The 17,679-nt window shown below is 46.4% G+C and overlaps 2 protein-coding genes across 3 annotated transcripts in view; both read left to right on the top strand.

The window, feature by feature from the left end:
- The window catches only part of Prpf18 (pre-mRNA processing factor 18), an 807,949-nt gene that overhangs the window by 142,920 nt on the left and 647,350 nt on the right, over positions 1-17,679 (top strand). The gene's annotated exons all lie outside the window — the stretch shown is intronic.
- Positions 1-17,679, top strand: part of Camk1d (calcium/calmodulin dependent protein kinase ID) — a 389,294-nt gene that overhangs the window by 338,681 nt on the left and 32,934 nt on the right. For both annotated transcript variants that reach the window (XM_051151349.1, XM_051151348.1), the window contains exon 5: positions 3,709-3,835. In XM_051151349.1, the coding sequence (XP_051007306.1) occupies positions 3,709-3,835 (127 nt within the window). The remainder of the gene's footprint in view (positions 1-3,708; positions 3,836-17,679) is intronic.

Below are 17,679 nucleotides of genomic sequence, written 5' to 3'. Positions count from 1 at the left end.
GAAAGACAGGCGCATGGTCTGCGATGCTACCCCAACCCATGAGCGAGTGTGCCTCCTTCTCCTTCCAAATAGATGTTCTTGTGTCTCGTGGGCCCCGGGAAACTGCTAGAGACAACAGTGGTCTGTTTTGTTACAATGCAGGGAGTGGGAAAGGAAGTGTCCACCAGGCCTGCACTGGACTTGGGTTCTTCAACTCTGCCTTATTGGTACTTAGAGACGGAGGACTCTGTGTGGGCAACAGCGCTGGGCTCTGCAGGATGTTTAGCAACATCCCTGACTGCTACCCTCTAGATTTCCAGCACTCTTCCTGGAATCACAGCAACCAAAAACATCTCTGAGTTTTGCTGGGTTTTGTTCACTGAGGTGTGAAACGGCCCCCTGTTGTGAAAACTGAATCCGTTGTGTTGTTACACTGCGGTCTTAACTTCCTCGGAAACGTGTTAATGATATCTTTTTAAGAATTACTGTATAAATTATTATAAAAGAAGGAGCTCGATTGTCTAATTTGGGTGTTAGCCCGCAGCTGTCGTATAGAAATGCCGCAAATACGCAGTGGAATACTTTTTTCACATGAGAGCAAGCCCTTCAAAGGGCCCCCTCCCCTCCTGGCAGGAAGAACAGCAATGCAGTATGGTGAGGTGCTTCTTGTGAATTTCACTCCCACAGCTTCATTCGCCCCTCAGCTCTGCCTCTCTACCCCCACCTGCCAGGAAAAGTCTTGCTGCCCTTACCAATCTTGAGTCAACTCAAATCACTGATCGAAACAGTGGCTGCTTAGTTGTTTTAACCTTCTTATGAGATAATTGTCCAGAAAAGCATCCTATTGGCCTGAATGAACTGCCTGTGGAGGAAGGTTGTGTGATGGGTGGGGTGGGGGGTGGGGCTGGTGGGGGGCAACGCCGGAGGGGGTGAGTACCTGGCAATCCTGAGCTGAGCTTCCCTTAGTGGGCACAAGTCACGTGCTCATCTCTCCAGCTGCAGAAGTCCTGGGACAAAGAGGATAAAAGCCAGTGGTGGTGAAAATAGGTGTGACTACGGCTGCACCTCACTGTTCATCAATGGATAGATCCCAAACCCCATGATTTTACAGTAAGAGGAACCCCCCCAACCCATTTTTTTCAAGCATTATTCCTGTTCCAGTGACAGACTGGCCCGTTTCGTTTTCATTTCAAAGCACCCTTCAACATCACTTGATTTTCTGCAAATCTCCTTCTTCCTCCACAAAATTGCCGTGATAACTACTGACATCAGTTACTCTTTGTGTAACTATTTCAAGGGACTGAAAATATTTTCCCCTTTGGCTTCTGTGAAAGAAAGAAAAATGTTTTGACATTTCTTACGGCAAGAGAGAAGCCTTTGTTTGAGACCGCTGCCTAGAGGAGAGAGACTGAGCCCAGCTCCAGCTCTGAACACAAGAGGAACAAGTGGGCACTTAGAGGAGAGGGACGGGGGTGGATGGCAGAGAGCACAGCGCCTGCCAGATCACTAAGAAGAGCTGGGTGGATGATTCAGTCCAGGAAATGCTTGCTGTACACGCACGAAGAGCTGAGACAGTCACCAGCACACACACACACACACACACACACAGACACACACACACACACACACACACACACACACTCTCACCCCCACCCCACCTCAGATAAACCAAAGGATATAGCTCCTCCATTTAATACCCTCAGAGGGTTACAGTTAACAATGGTATACAATGTATACACTAAGCCCAAGAAACACTTTCTAAACATGTCTTATCATGCTACATTTATGTTTGGCAACCTAGGATTTGCCCCAGAAGGCTGACAAGAGAGCATATGGCTTTATCTCTGGGATGGGAGGGTAACCAGTCTGGAAATGATGTGGGAATATGAGCGTACATTCCAGATCCTTCGTTCTACTTTAATTTTCTAAAGGTTTGTTGTAGACAACAGCCACAAAACACCTATTCACTCAGTAAATCTCCAGAACTGTCCCGGGGTGGGGGGGTTGAATGTTAGTTACCACACCAACCCCACCCCTTCCCCATGAGGGATAGCATCAACCAAAGCCACACAAAGAAAAAAAGATAAATAAAAATGCAGGTTTAGTTTCTCAGCCCTGTAGAACAGGGACTAGCCTGAGACAGGAGCATCGCAGTATCCACAAGCCCTTCCCTGCCCGCCCCGCCCCACCCACCCCCAGTCCTTGCCAATGACAAGCTCCAGTTTTGCATAAAATTTTGTGAAAATAATGTTTTATTGTCTGCCCCCAAGGAAATCCCTCCCATACGTCACTGATATCACAAAACCACAGTGAAGATAAGCTGGGCACACAGGTACACCCCTGTAATCCCAGGAGGCTGAAGCCAATCAGGAACCCACAGCAGGTTCCAGGCCCCCCTAGACTATACAGTAAGAGGTTATACTTCATTTATTTTTTATCAATTAAACATTTTTTATTTTTACATATACATTTATATTATTGCACATATATACAATAAACTACCTATAGCGAGAAGAACCATGACACAATCAGAAATTATATAAATGATATGTTTTTAGTGTTTTGGCTATTTGTATTTGAGAGCCTTGAAGAAAATATCTTTCCTATCTTAGCGTGTCTAAAATCTGAATGTAAATCAATCTCCATCACATCTTTTCATTATCAACTTAAAACATCTATCTAGACCTAAAAACATTTTAACCTCTAAACAACTAAGCTTCATTGTGAAACTGAGCTACCTGGTCTTCAATTCCATCAGAGACTTGAGAAGGAATAAACTTTATTACCTGAGTATTAAAACAAAATGATATGAACAAGCAAACAAGTCAAGGGAGGTCTGGGAGGCAGGCGGAAACCTTTGCTATGTGGAACCCTGTCTAAGCTCTCCCTGTGCTGTGCAGAGGGCTAACAGGAAGATGCTGCAGCCTGTGCTTGGCACAGAGGCAGCCAGAAGAGGGGAGTCTTTAAGGCAAATGACTAGAAAGTGCTGCCTCTTTAATTCCCAGAGCTCCCTCTTCCTCCCCTGGAAGGAGTGTGAGCAGGTGGCCCAGGATGTCAGCAGTGCGCTATGTGCAACCCATTTTCTGGGACTGCAGGGCATGGCAGGGTGTTGCTGAGAGCCAGGAGAGAGTCTTGCATCACAGCAAAGTAACCTGCAAGCATCTCTGATTTAAAAAAAAAAAAAAAAAAAAAAAAGGAACTCATAAGAACCTGCAAATGTGGTTTTATCTCCTGGGAATCCTATTCCCCTAGCCAAGAACTAATGATGGTATGAGAGCTATCAGCTTCTTATGTTCCCTCAAAATATGGTTGTTCTTATAAATACTAGCAAAGGAAAAGAATAACATTGAATACTTGCTTGTGCCAAAAGCTCCACGTGGCCCACCACAGCCTCTTTAGAATGCACTGCTATTTTCATTGGCATCTATTGATGTAGACATTGTCTATGTGTAAAGGTCAAGGCTGTTCTCAGTTGTGAGCCTTGATGACTCTCCCTCAAGTAAAGCAGCTTTAAATGTGTCTGCTAGTCAAGTATTGGTTTGTTCCCTTGCTTCAAGTCCCGGGGCTTGAGGCCTGGGCTACTTACATTTTAAGCAAGCCACAGCCTTCGTTTTATTTAATTGTTTTTTTAATTTGGAGAAACATTCTCTCTCAAGCAGCTGGGGTGATAGGCCTGCACCCCAGGATTGATTTACAGTCTATAAGTTGTTCTTGTTTTGTTTTTCCCAGCCTGAAAATCTTTTGTACTACAGTCAAGACGAGGAGTCCAAAATAATGATCAGTGACTTTGGCCTGTCAAAAATGGAGGGCAAAGGAGATGTGATGTCCACGGCCTGCGGGACCCCAGGCTATGTTGGTAAGGACAGTGAACGTGTGTGTGTGTGTGTGTGTGTGTGTGTGTGTATGCATGTGTGCATGTGCGTATGTGTGTGTATGTGTGTGTATGCATGTGTGCATGTGGATATATGTGTATATGTGCGTATGTGTGTGTATACGTACGTGTGTGTGTATGCATGTGTGCATGTGGGTATGTGTGTATATGTGCGTATGTGTGTATGCATGTGTGTATGTGTGTGTATGCATGTGTGCATGTGTGTATGTGTGTATATGTGTGTATGTGTGTATGCGTGTGTATGCATGTGTGCATGTGGGTATGTGTGTGTATGTGCGTATATGTGTGTGTGCGTGTGTGTGTATGCGTGTGTGTGTGTATGCATGTGTGCATGTGGGTATGTGTGTGTGTGTGTGTGTGTGTGTGTGTGTGTGTGTGTGTGCACATGTCTCTATGTTAACCTCATCTTCCTTCTGAAGCACCGGAGCCTGACCCATATCACAACTGCCTGCCTTTCTCCTGCAGGAAGGATATAAATCTTGAGAGACACTCTAGCAAATTAGCAGTGAAGTGATTTCCCTGAAACCTTTTAGCAGTTGGGTGGAAATCCTGTTTGATTTGGTTGTGGGCCCGACTGGAGTCTAAGAGCAAAATGGGCTGAATTCCCAGGTTCTAATACCAGAATTAGCGTGTGTGTCTATTTTTGGATGATTTACAGTAAAGTACCGAGCTGACGAAAAGGTATGGGCAGACTCAATAAAACCTGCAAAATGTTGAGGTCAATGCAGCCAGAGCGGAAATACTAGTATGAGGAATATGGAAGAAGCCATGAGTAAGTCATTCTTTCAAGTCAGCTCACCCTGACGGGTGCATGCAAAGTTAGGGGCCATGGCGGGTTTTCATAAAGTCATAACTGCACCATTCTTTCTGTTACTCATATAAAATGCAGAAAAGGCTACCAACAGCTGCAGACAGTTGGTCGCTGGATTCATCTCCTGTTTTCCAGAGAAAGTCCACGGGAACTGTGTTAGCTTTCTGTTACTGTAGCAAACACTGGAGACATGTCAGCTTCTGAAGAGAAAAGATTAATTTTTCTTTGTGGCTTTGGAGGTTTCAGCCTGTGACTGGTGGGCCCTGTGTAGCTCTTGGGTTTGCAGCAAAGCGGCACATCACGTGACAGCACTTGGTAAAACCATTCACCTTGCAGAAAGAGAGAGGACAGGGTGGGTTAATAACCCCTTCAAAGGGATAGCCCCGATGACCAGGAAACCTTACAGTAGGCCCTACTTCAATGTCCTGCCATCCCCCAAAAGTGCCACATGCTGAGAGCCAAGCCTCTGTCACGTGATCCTTTAGGGAACACTTACCGAGACAATTGTTCACATCAGTGTATCCAATCACTTATCAAATGTGCACTCAGGGTCTACCGTGTCACATTGTTCAGACATGTGACCTGCCTTCATGGACCTTGCATGGTGGCTGAAACTAGAGACTACGAAGAAGAAACAAATGGCCAAGGCCATTTCAGATCGTGCTGTGCTAAGGGCAATAAAGCCAGCAGCGTGTGGCGAATGGTGAAAGGGATTGAGCAGGGCTCGGGATTGTGTTGTGAGGACCGAGAGGTCCGAGGTTCACTTCGACGACAGGAAGCAGCTGACCACCTGGAACGTAGGGAAAAGGCTCGTTCTAGGCAGAGGGATGAGGTTGGTAAGAGCTGAAGGTGGAGAGAGAGCAAGCTGGTGTGTCTGAAGGTAGGCGGGCTGGGGGTGGGGGTGGTTAAGGCTGAAAGATGGAGCCCAAGGATGAATCCTCATGCAAAGGTTGCAGGTCTTTCTTTGTAAGGGCAGTGAGTGCACTGGGCATGGTGACAGATTCCTGTATTCCCAGAACCCTGGGTCGGGGGGGGGTGTCGGGAAAGAGGCAGGAAGAGAGCAAGTTTGAGGCCATTCTGGGGTGTATAGTAAAATGCTGTCCAAGAAAAAAGAGGGAGAATGGGAAGAGGTAATGGAGGAAAAGGGGGGGAGCGATAGAGAGTGGAGGGGAAAGGAGGGGAGGGGAAACACTGGATAAGGCCCCTAAGGAAGGGAGAACCAGTATTATGCAGCCCCCACCATTTCCATGAGTCTTCAGGTACAGCTAGGGAACCTTCCCAATAGGCCGAGGAGATCCAATCTGAAACTACATGGGTCTAGAGATGGCAGAGCACTGGGGAGTTCCCAGTGCCTTTGGAGACACTCCATGGCGTGTTTCAAGTCCTTGCATAATTACATTGTCACATCAAAACGGATAGGTCACTGCTATTTCATTGTCCAAGTTACTCAGAGGAGAGAAGCAAAGAGCCAGAAGAAGGGTTCAGTCGGTAAAATGAGGGAAGGGAAAGGACCAAGAGGCTTAGAAGGATGGCATCCTCACCGAGAGAGGATGTGGCAGGCAAAAGCTGTAGGGGCTGCCACAGGTGGGGGAGTCTTTGGATTGTGAATACGCACCAAATGACTCTAAAAGGCCATAGAGGCTCAAGAGAGGGACAGCCAGTTGTCACTGGTTTAATTCTAATACAGCAAGGGATAGGTAGGTGGGACTGTGGAGTGTGGGGGTTGTGGAAAATGAGTTGTGTGATACAAGCACATGGGCAGTCACAGCAGAGATGCAAGTGTGGTGGGTGGATGCAGCCTCTCCCTCGAGCTGTCTACGCCCTCGGGCAGGCAGCAGGGGAACGAATGCGACGGTGTTTCCTCAGCATCTTAGAAAGATGAGGGACTGTGCAGACAAGGATTTTCTTTCTCCCACCCAACATCCATGCATCATGGTATTAGAACCGAGAAAGCTGCCAGCCCAAGTCTCAAGCCGTCCTCTCCCGGCTGCTTGGGTACCGTGGCTCTGGCCCTGTTTTTGCCTTCTGGCTTTTGACCTGAGGCCTAGCTGCTCTGACAAGTATATCCTTACTCGCGTATGTGCCTCACTGATCTCATTTTAATTCTGAAGCCTGAAGAATCTAATACTCTCTAAGTTGAGTGTCGCGTTCCCTGTGTGGATGGCAGTTTCCCTGTTTGTAGGTGGCCCCCACCTGCAGGTTTTGGTTTGGTTTGTTGCTGTGACCAGAGATAGTGGATGCATTCAGGCAGTGTTATGAAGTGGCTCCTGCTTGAAGGGCAGGTGAGCAAATATTTATGTGAATTCTCTTAAAGCAATAGTAATATAGCTGCTGGATATGTTCATATTTTCTGAGCATCCAGAGTGAAGGTGTAGGTAGGGGCTGGAGGGGGGGAGTGTTATGTCTCTGTGGTCTTTGGGTGGTCATCAGCCAAAGTGGGTCTTTTTCTACCCCCAAGTCTCCATGCCAGTCTCCTATGCATCCATCAGAACCCAGCTGAGGGGCTGGAGTGATGGCTCAGAGGTTAAGAGCACTAACTGCTCTTCCAAAGGTCCTGAGTTCAAGTCCCAGCAACCACATGGTGGCTCACAACCATCTACAATGTGATCTGACGCCCTCTTCTGGCCTTCAGGTCTACATGTAGGCATAACTCTGTATACATAATAATAAATAAATCTTAAAAAAAAAAACAAAACAAAACAGCTGAAATGCTGCCCTCCTCCGGTTGCCATCTTTCTTCATCCTCTCCTTCAACAGCCTGACATCCTAATTCTCTTTCTTCCCCCTGTCAATGCATTGCTTCCGGTCACTTTGAGCCCAGGTCCATGTCTCCCGTGTCTCTTTGCTGCACTGCGGCTTTGGCCCCATCAAGAGCTCTCACTCATCTTTGTACAGACTCGTGCTGAATCGCATACAAAGCACAAGGCCCATGACGTTTTTAGATTTCTTCTCTATTCATTCATTCATTCATTCATTCATTCACTCACTCATTCAGTATACATTTATTGAATTCTCCCCTATGCACTGTGAACAGGGTTTATTGTTCACAAAGTAATGTGAAAAGGGTGGACCCGAGCGTTCAGTGTGGTGAGAACCAGAAGCCTACAGGTACTTTTCATGACAATGATGGAGTCAGGGTGGCACATGTCTGCCATCCCAGCACCTGAGAAGTGGAGGCAGGAGGGTTTCAAACGTGCGGCCAGCCTGAGCCAAGTGACAAGACCTCGTCTCCACAAGTGTAAAATTGCCATGCTACTGTATTGTTCATATATTCAAGAATTAATTATTCGTGCTTGCCTTCTGTTTGAGGGATTCTAACAGAGCGGCGAACTATAATAGAAGAAAGGAAAAAAGCAGGCAGAAATCTTTACCCTTGTGTCCTTACATTTGAGTGGGAAGGAGACAGATTTTAGGAAAAGAACTAAGTACATTCTTTCCTGTATCGTCTCAGTAACACAGACAAGGGGTGTACATGTGGAGAGAGTGTGCCTGCGGGTGGGAGCCGGGTGACAGTCTCAGGTGTGATTCCTCAGGTACCACCCACCTTGTTTTCCCGAGGCAGTGTCTCTCCTTTGGGACATAGGCCATGTGGATGGGGCTGGATTGAGTGGCCAGCAAGCACAGGGCTCCTCCCTCTGCCTCCCCAGTGTTGGGGTTACAAGCCTTCACTACCACACTCGGCTTTCTGTGGCCACACTAGGGGCAGAATTCTGGCTCTCATGCTTGTACAGCAAGCATTTTATTGGTGAGCTTTTTCCCCCGTCCCTACATACACATTTATAAAACGGGTGTGTGGCCCATGGAGACGGTCACTTACTAAATGGGTGATTATAAATGTCACTCCATCTCTGGCATTGAGTTCCTGTTGCACGTGGCTTCAATGGCTTGTTCCATCCGACCGCAGCACAGCATGGCAAGTTATACAATACAAGACGCGCGTATGGTTGTGCATCTCAAATATTGCATAACTAGTATATTTCACAAGCAAACTGTAAAGTCCTGGTAAGGAGAGGGATCATCAGGAGCTAGCACAAACAAGAGAAAACTTCTAGAAGCACTGGCCAGGCCAAGGCAGGAAGAGTTACCGGTGTCACACAAACCGTGGACTCCTCTTTATTGCTGCTTGTAGGATCTATGAGAAAGGACCAGACTCCTTCAGCTTGGGGAACAGGCTGGTGCAGATGAGTTCCTTTCAGTGATGATAATGAGGGGGAGTGATTGGCCCGTCTGGTGGCAATGGGCTGCTCAGGGGAACACATTAGCTGTCAGTGTGCCATAGACCTGGACCTGGAATCCATTTAGTTAAGTCAGCAGTTCCATTCTCCTGGATGTCACCAATAAGAGGCAAAGTCATAACTAAGAAATTTAGTCAATTAGAGTGCCTGGTCTGTGGAATTAATTAAAATGCCCAAATGGGTCCCCTGAGGTCACTAAGTGTGTGACAGAAGACATTTATCTCATCATGTAACTGATAGTAACAGATTAAAAAACAAAGATGACAAATAATACTCCTATTTACTACAGGAGAATGTGTGTGTGTGTGTGTGTGTGTGTGTGTGTGTGTGTGTGTACGTGCATGCACATGTGCATGCTTATTTATTTGGGGTTTTTGTTTGTTTGCTCATTTCCCTTTTTCTGTACACTAACATGGTTGCTCAGATTCAAGGACCACAATCAGGTCTTCTGGTTTTGGAAACAAAAATCAACTTTAAGAGAACTTGAAACATACAGATCAAGAGGCTATGTGTCTCCCAAGAATAGACCACCATGTTACTTTCTTCCTACCAGGGTGCTGCTGTAGAGAGAGGAAGGCGGCAGCTGGCGGGGACTCTACCTGAGTGGCCCCATTCTGAAGTGAGAGGCCCCATGATGGGCTCGTGTTGAGCAATGATTTATCACGCAGCGGTATTTCATTCCCAGAATGCCACTTCTAATCCCTGATGGCTCTTGACTTGGAACTGAGAGAGCCCACTGGCACTTGGGTGCATCCTTTTATTTATAATCAGAACTACATGCACAAATTCTTCATTCATGGCTGTTTGATGAGTCTCTGGAGCTCTCTCACAAGGGACCATCCTAGTATCCTTCCAGACACTAGCTTCAGCATTGCTAGCCCAGCCATGACAGGCGTCGTTAGTCTATTTCGGCCTTCACTTGTCTAAAGTAGTTTAACCACATTTGGCTTTGCTCTTCCTTAAATGAAACTGGTGAACCGTTGGTCAGCACTCTTAGAATATTTTTTTTTCCTAACCAGTTAGAGGAATGCCCTTAGTCCAGAGATCACTGAATCTTAGAACTTGAGTTGAGATTTAAGATTGGAGGAGGGCTTGGAAACCAGAAATATGGATCCAGACAATGTTAGTATTGAAACCACCATGCTCGAAATAACCTGGCCTGTAGCTGGTACCAGTCATAGCAGCTCTGAATGTAAATGTCTGGTTTTGTTTTTTGTTTTTGTTTTCTCTCGTGTGTGTGTGTATGTGTGTGTGTGTGTGTGTGTGTGTGTGTGTGTGTGTGTGTGTGTGTGTGTGAATAAGATTAGATGTGGCATATGTTCCTGTTCATTTAGGTGTGCACATGGATGTCCGTGTAAAAACCTAGGCCAATGTCAGGTGTCTTCTTCATTTGCCATCCCCCTTATCTTTTGAGACATGGTCTCAAGCAAGGCTGATTGTCCAGCAAGCTTTAGGGATCCATCTGCCTCCCTCTTCCTGACACTGGGATTGTAGACTAGCTCCTGGTTTTTACTTGCATGCTAGGGATCTGAACTCAGGTACAGCAAAAGCATTACCAACTAAGCCATCCCCTCAGCTCCTGAGAGCATGATCTTACAGGCCTCTACCGCTGGCTGGGGATGGGGAGAGGCTAAGCCTTTCGTTCACACTAGCTTCTCATTTTATCGTACATAACACAAACATGCTAGACCATGTATCCTCTTTAATTTTTGTGGGGAAGGGGACAATGCTAGGGGCTAGGGATAAAACCCAGGTCCTCACTGTACTGGGTAAGTGTTCTCCCACTGAGCTCCAAGAATTGGCTGTTGTTGCAGGATCTATGTGCTTCTGCAGATGTACGATAGCCATATGCCAAGGAACGCCTGCCGTTATCTCTGCTCACACAGACAGGAGGAAATTCTATTAATTTGATGGGCATCTCTCATTTCTGTTCTCCTCAGCAGTCAGAGTAATCACCATTGATCTTTTCTCAGCGCTCCTCTGTTCACTGTGGTGGATTCCGCCCCCAGCAGAGCTTTGCCTTTTGTTTTTCACTTAGTGTCATACTTTGGCAGCTGACTGGATCCATGACATCATTGGTCTCATCCTCTCCCAGGTCAGCGCTAAAATGAGATTTTATGTATCTGATAACTTGTCATGCAGAGCTGATGGTAGGCAGATGGTCCAAATAAGACTTTTCCATTTCTTTCTTTCACACCAGCCTGGCAGTGATAAACTCCTCCAAGTGTTTCCTGCCGTGTGCTATAACTAGACCCCACTTGTTAGAAAAAAACAAGGCCCCCTAATGGGGAGCCTTCAGGGTGATGTGTTTTGTTTTTCATCAGTCTTCACAAGAGTGAACATAGATGTGGACAAAAGGCTTATTATTGGAACGTGGGCAAAATGAGCCAGCCTTGTATGTAGGGCCACACTAAGTCACTCTTTGCTGGTAGAATGTGCTGGGAATCAAAGCCAAGGTCTCACACTTACTAGCCCAGCACTCTACTGTGAGGCTCTATGTCCTATCCTAAACCCCTTTTTTCCTCTTACCACACTGTTTTAAAAACACAAGGACCTGAGTTCAGTCCCCAGAGCCCACAAGAAAAAGCCAAGCGTAGCTTCTGTCAGACTTTGGAAGAAGAAATCATCTAAGGAATAAAGTACTTTGGTCAGTATTAAGCAGATGAAATGGGAGGCCAAATCCTTGCACCTGTCTATAAGGATCACATAGCAGTCCTCTGTCAGTTCCACGTGCACTGAAATGCTTTACTCTGACATTGAACTCTTTTAGTCCACTGAATTCCAAGTTGCTTTCACACTCAACACCCCAGCCACTTCCTGGTTTTCCACTCCCTTCCTCTTCCTTAGCCTTATTATTCCACCCGTCATTCACGTACTGGCTTTGGTAGAGCTTGCACGGTAATCTCAGCTTAGATCCAAAAGGTGAGGCATTTATGGGGACCTTTCAAGCCTGTTATCAAATTCAAGGGGCCACTGGAACATCAGAATTGACTGATGCTCTTCAGCATCAGCATCTATAGCAGAAGCATCTATAGCAACAAAAGGAGTTCAGAGCTGTCCAAGAACCTTGTACTCTCTGAGACAGAAGATGATGGAAGACAAACTATAGTGAAGGATGAGTCTGTGTTTCAGGTCCAGTTTGGCACGCACACGTGTGTGTGTGTGTGTGTGTGTGTGTGTGTGTGTGTGTGTGTGTGTGTTTGTTTCTTTAGAGACAAGATCTTGTTATGGAGATAAGGTTGCCTTCAAATTTCATCCTCCTTCCATCTCAGCCTCCCCAGTGACAGCAATGCAGGCATGTCCTAGAGCTCCGGGCTTAGGCTGTATCCGGATTCTAATGCTCTAAAGAGAGGACGCAGTACATGGTCAGCTCCTCCCGGGACACTCCTTCATCATGTATTGGTTTGTTTGTTTTTAGAAATTACTGCAAAGATTTCTCCTGAAACAGACCTAAGACCGTCTGGCATTCCTTCCTTGTTGTAATGAAATTCTCCTCCAAGGCAAAATGTTCTTTTACATACACATCTGAAGTTCTAATAACACAAACACTGAGTTTTATTCCCCTCCCCCCCCACACACACACACCCTTGGTCTCTGGAACTTTTCTTTCTTTCTTTCTTTTTTTTTTTTTCATCTCTGAACTTTCATCTTTCCCACTGTCTAAAAGAAATCTTCACTGGGGATGTAGCTCAGTTGGTACAGGGCTTGCCAGCATGGGCCCAGGTGTGAGTCCCAGCACAGTATAAACCACACCTATGGTGGTACATGCCAGTCATCCTAGCACTTGGGAGGGAAAGACAAGAGGATCAGAAGTTCAAGGTCATCCTTAGCTACATAATGAGTCTGAGGCCAGCCTGGGCTATACAAGACCCTGTCTCATAGAAATTTAAATGATCGAAGACTTCTTCTTGCCACCTCTGTCACATGCAGTGTCACTCACTCTCTGAAACATTGCTGCAGTATCTGATTGTTCTCACTAATCTACCAGAGACACGTTTCTCCTTATGTCTTCCTGGTGTGCCAGATTATCACTTGTGACCCAGCACATTAACTTCCGGCTCACGGGCTCCTGGCATTCTTTATCCAGAGAGATCACGTTTGGCTCTTCCATTGAGCACATACTCTTCTCACTTAAGTATTACTCCAGACCAAAATGGTAGGCACCCTGAAACACATGGACAGATAATATTGTCTCTACAACATAGTGACGGAGAAGGCTACCTACAAAGCTGCCCTTTGCTTTAGTCCAGGCACTGGCAATGTAGAGTTGCCTTTGTTTGAGTCAGGGTTTCATGTAGTTCAGGCCAGCCTTGGACTTGATATATATAATCGAGGATGATCTTGAATTTCTGACCTTCCTACCTCTATTTCCCAAGTGCTAGGATTGCAGGCATGGCACCATGGGTTTTATTTAGAGTAAATGCACTCATTTCAGACTTTTAGTATGTCTTCCTTGTAAAGGCAGCTCCCAGGACTGGTTACCTTCGTGGCTGCTGTCTGAGCTCAGTGCCCAGGAGGTACTACAAAACTACTACAAAACAGTAGTCAGAGTTACTTCCTTGCCCCATAAAGCCAGGGCCCAGTGGAGTGCGGCTCTCTAGTCACCACCGAGGAAATGACTGTGAAATGCTAGTCCAATCTCTGTGGTTCTAGACCATTGATTTTGATTCTGGCATCTAGGGATGCACTCTCCTGCTTCTGTCACTGTCCTTCACCTGCCAAGGTGATCATCTATGATTTGTTGAGACTATGACTGAAGTGGGGAGCAATTCGTCTCCAACGTGAACTTGAACTCAGTAACAGGGTGATGGCTTCTTTGTTTACTCTACTCTCCTAGCAGGAACTGCTGTGGGGTATGTCTTGGAATGCTCAGCAAAGGGGGTACTTCCTGCTCCGTATACAACCAGTTCCCATGTTCCCACCTGCATGAAACAGCTGATCTCTCAGTTTTCCACTTAGATATATCGTTTCCCTGTCTGCCTTTCAAGAAGAAAAATCAGCAATTAAATTGTTTTTAAAACAAGATGAAAGGCCTGTGAAAATCTTTCTTTTCTCCTTCCCCAGATCTCTGAGGACCCCACCCTTACCAAGAACACTTTCCCTACGTCAATATAAAATAGCTTGGTTTGTAGATGCCCACAGAGTGGAATTTTCCATATGTGGGTTGGTTGCGTATTAGAGTAATGAATCCCTCTGTGTTAAATTCTACACGTACTGTTTTCTATAAAACTTGAGGGAAACATGGACATCCAGAGGACTCTGTGGGTAACTCTGACAGCTTGTGGGGTGCCCAGATGCTTTTCTGAGGCTACATGGTTTGCATAAAGATGAGCTCTAACTTACTATTATGGACCAAGTAAGTTTCCATAAGGAAGGGTGAGGAAGGCTCTGAGTGGTTATCAAATAACGATAGCACAGTACTGAGGCATTTGCCTGGCTATCACCATGAACAGTGCTGGCCTCAGAAAAGGCTAGAATAAGCATTCAGCGTCCCCAGTTCCATCTGCTCCAGCTGGGCCTGAAAGAAACACAGAGTATGAGAAGAGGCAGGCCCCAGACCAGGAGGTGGATTCAGCACAACAGGGTGTGAAAAAAATCCCTCTGGTGGTTTAGGATTTTCTAGAGTTTGATCTCCAAGTCAACCTGCAGGGGGGAGGGAAGGGAGGGGAAAGAGAGAGAGGGAGAGGGAGAGAGAGAGATTTTAAACCAAGGGCCTCACACATTTTAAGCAAGTGTTTTACCTCCGTCTCCATCCCTGCCCCTGAGATGTTGTTTTCGGAGAATGTCTGTCTGCAGGCTGAAGGGAAACCATTGAAAGCCACCAGGGTGAGCTTTTCCAAGCAGCTTTCCAAAGTCCCCCTGGTTCCAGCAATCATATTACAAATGAAGTCAGAACCCACCCGGGCTCTTGGTGTGTGTGCAGGCTTTTAAATGGTGTTTTAAATGCTTGCAATTGCTCAGAACATTGTACACAAGGCACTTTGCCTCATGTTTTAAAATTTTTTATTTCTTTTGCTTTTATCTTATTTTGGGTTTGGGCTTAGGGTTTTGTGCTTTGGAACAAAGTTTCACTCTGTAACCCAAGCTGGTCAGGAACTCTCTGTGTAGCTCAGGCTGGCCTCAGACTCACAGTAGTCCTCATGTTCCCTGAGTCTGGAGCCTCCTTGCCTGGCATTTTATGTCGCATTCCGCATCCTGTCTTTGCTTCCAAATGCAATTAAGAACGTCACCCAGAGGCAAATGGTTTATGCCCTACAAGTTTATTAAAAATTACTTGTATTTTGTTATCAGTAGAGCTGAAATAAGAACATCAAAAAGAACAGCGGAAGTTGGGCATGCATGGATGCATACATTTCCGTCCACAATCTTGTTATCCTGGTATTTGCTTAGTGATAACTTAGGAACTTTCCCCTACCGTCCCCACTCCAAATGCAAATCAGAAATGCTTTCTGGCCATGTGACTGCTGTTGCAACCTTTACTGTGTAGGTCGAATCCCACAATATAAAAATGCTGGTAGCAAGTAGGTACATGGCTGCAAGAACCTAAACATCACAGGCCTGGAGAGACGCCTCAGATGCTCAAGTGAGGAGGAGCAAGGCCCAGAACCTATGGCTTGGCCTTTGATTTTGTTTTTGAAAGCTGAAATGTGATTGATGGGGTTGTGATGCCAGCACTAGAGAAACTGAGGCAGGTGGATCCCTGGGGTTCACTGACCATATAGCCTCGCCTGCTTGGTGAGTTCCAAGCTAGAGAGAGACCTTGTCTACATATATAGTGCTTGAGGAAGGACAGTCAAACTTCTTGTCTTCTGGCCTCCACATGTGTGCACATGCACATGCACAGGCATGCAAGCACACACACACACACACACACACACACACACACACACACACACACACACACACACACAAATCATGCCTTTCCTCCCCAAGGTGAAATGTGTGGCTAGTGCCAGCACATTCTTGTTTCTAAGGATTGAGGATCGGGAAATGGGTGTTGTTACTTTAGAGATTCCTCCATCCCGCAGTCCAAGAAAGGAAGGAAGAAGGATAGAGACAACGTGAGCGCATCCTTGGAGAGTTGCAGCCGTGCAGACAGTAGTCTCTTTGCTCTGCACTATACATCTTGGTCCAGGACATGGGCCCAGTCTTGGCTTGTAAACTATGTAAGCAGCCATCATAGATTCTGACAGCTTCCTTCTCTGTGGTTCCACCATCTGTGTCTGTCACCACTGGACACCTACTGCAGTGGCAGTGAGTTTGTGCTGTCGGTCTGGCACTAATTCCTGGTGCCTCTGTGCCATTTCATACCTGGGTCAGTGGAGTGGAGGAAGCAGGAATCTGGTTGGCTAGCCATCTTGCTAATGAGCCCCAAGGATTCTTGTGGTGGCCCAGGGCCTCTACGCACCAGCTTGACTCTACTCCTGACATCTGGGACACTCTGTGTAGGAGAGAATAGTCATCAGATGTCCCAGGTGCCTCCTCTGCCTGTGACAAAGTTTTCATCAGGCCCTAGAGTGTCCCTGCATATAGTCACTGAGCACCATCTGTGCTGGGGTACTGAGACCACAGTGTCAGCCTCTGAAATCAAAAAGACATTTACTGTGCTAAGTGGCTCTCCTTTGTCACTTCCCACAACAGTGGAGTCTGAGAAATATCCTCTTAGCAGTGAGTGGGGGAGGACCCAGCACTGCACCTCACTCCTAAACTCTCCAAGGGCTGTTTCTCTAGGCAGTGACCACCCCGCTTCACAGGTGTGTAGACCTCTTTGCTCCTGCATTGAAACCAAATGTAGCAAAGAGAAGACAGACACACAAATACATTTCTTCTGTTTTATTTAAGAAAAATCCCGATAAACGATTTGATGGTACCTAGGACTGAAATGTAAAGTGAGATATGGACTGGTCCATACGCTGTATTCCTCTCTCTCTCATGAGCAAACATTCGACAGGAGTTTGTCACCTTACTATTCTTTGTAATGTATGTGTATTTATGTGTATGCATGTACACATTCCTGTATGTGTAGATGCATGTGTGTGGGTGTGGGTGCCTGTGCACATGCATGTACCTTTGTGTGGAGGCCAGAGAACAGCCTTATCTATCATAACTCAGCCACTGTCCACCTGGGGTTATTTGAGACAGTGTCTCTCACTGGCCCAGAGCTCAGCAAGTGGGCTTGGATGGCCATCCAGCATGCCCCAGATATCCCCCTTCCTCTACCACCCCACCCCCACAGCTCTATGATTGCAAGTGTACTTCCATGCCCAGAATTTGTTATGTGTGTCCCAGAGGCCATCAGACCCAGGCCCTCCTGCTTGTAAGGCACTTTACCAACTGAGCTGTCTTTCCAGCTTGCACCTTCTTACTCTTGCACAGGGCAATATTTATCTACCAACAGAAAGAAAGGGCAGGTTTCCATTGTGGATTTTCTGGACTTTTTGTACAGACTAAAGAAGTTCTCACTCTACTCAACAGCATGGTCTGACAGAAAGAACCAGAACAAAAGTCACATTGGCCCACTTCTCCTTGTCTGACTGTGGCTTGGGACAAACCACTTCTGTGAAGCCCCGTTTCCTTCTCTTGCTCTCTGAGCTCAGGTGCAGCTCACAGGCAGTGCCAGCTGAGGAGATTAGCTCAGCAGGGAGCATCTTGGAGCTGCTGCCACAGACCCAGCCAATAGCTGCACCTAGTGAGGTTAGGTCCTTCGGAACAGAAGTGGGTGAAAAGGCCACTTTTTGTCTGGATTGCTTTGGCCAGTTGGC

This window comes from Acomys russatus, chromosome 9 (genome assembly GCF_903995435.1).
Source record: "Acomys russatus chromosome 9, mAcoRus1.1, whole genome shotgun sequence".
Lineage (NCBI taxonomy): Eukaryota > Metazoa > Chordata > Mammalia > Rodentia > Muridae > Acomys > Acomys russatus.
This window is presented reverse-complemented; position numbering and strand designations above follow the sequence as displayed.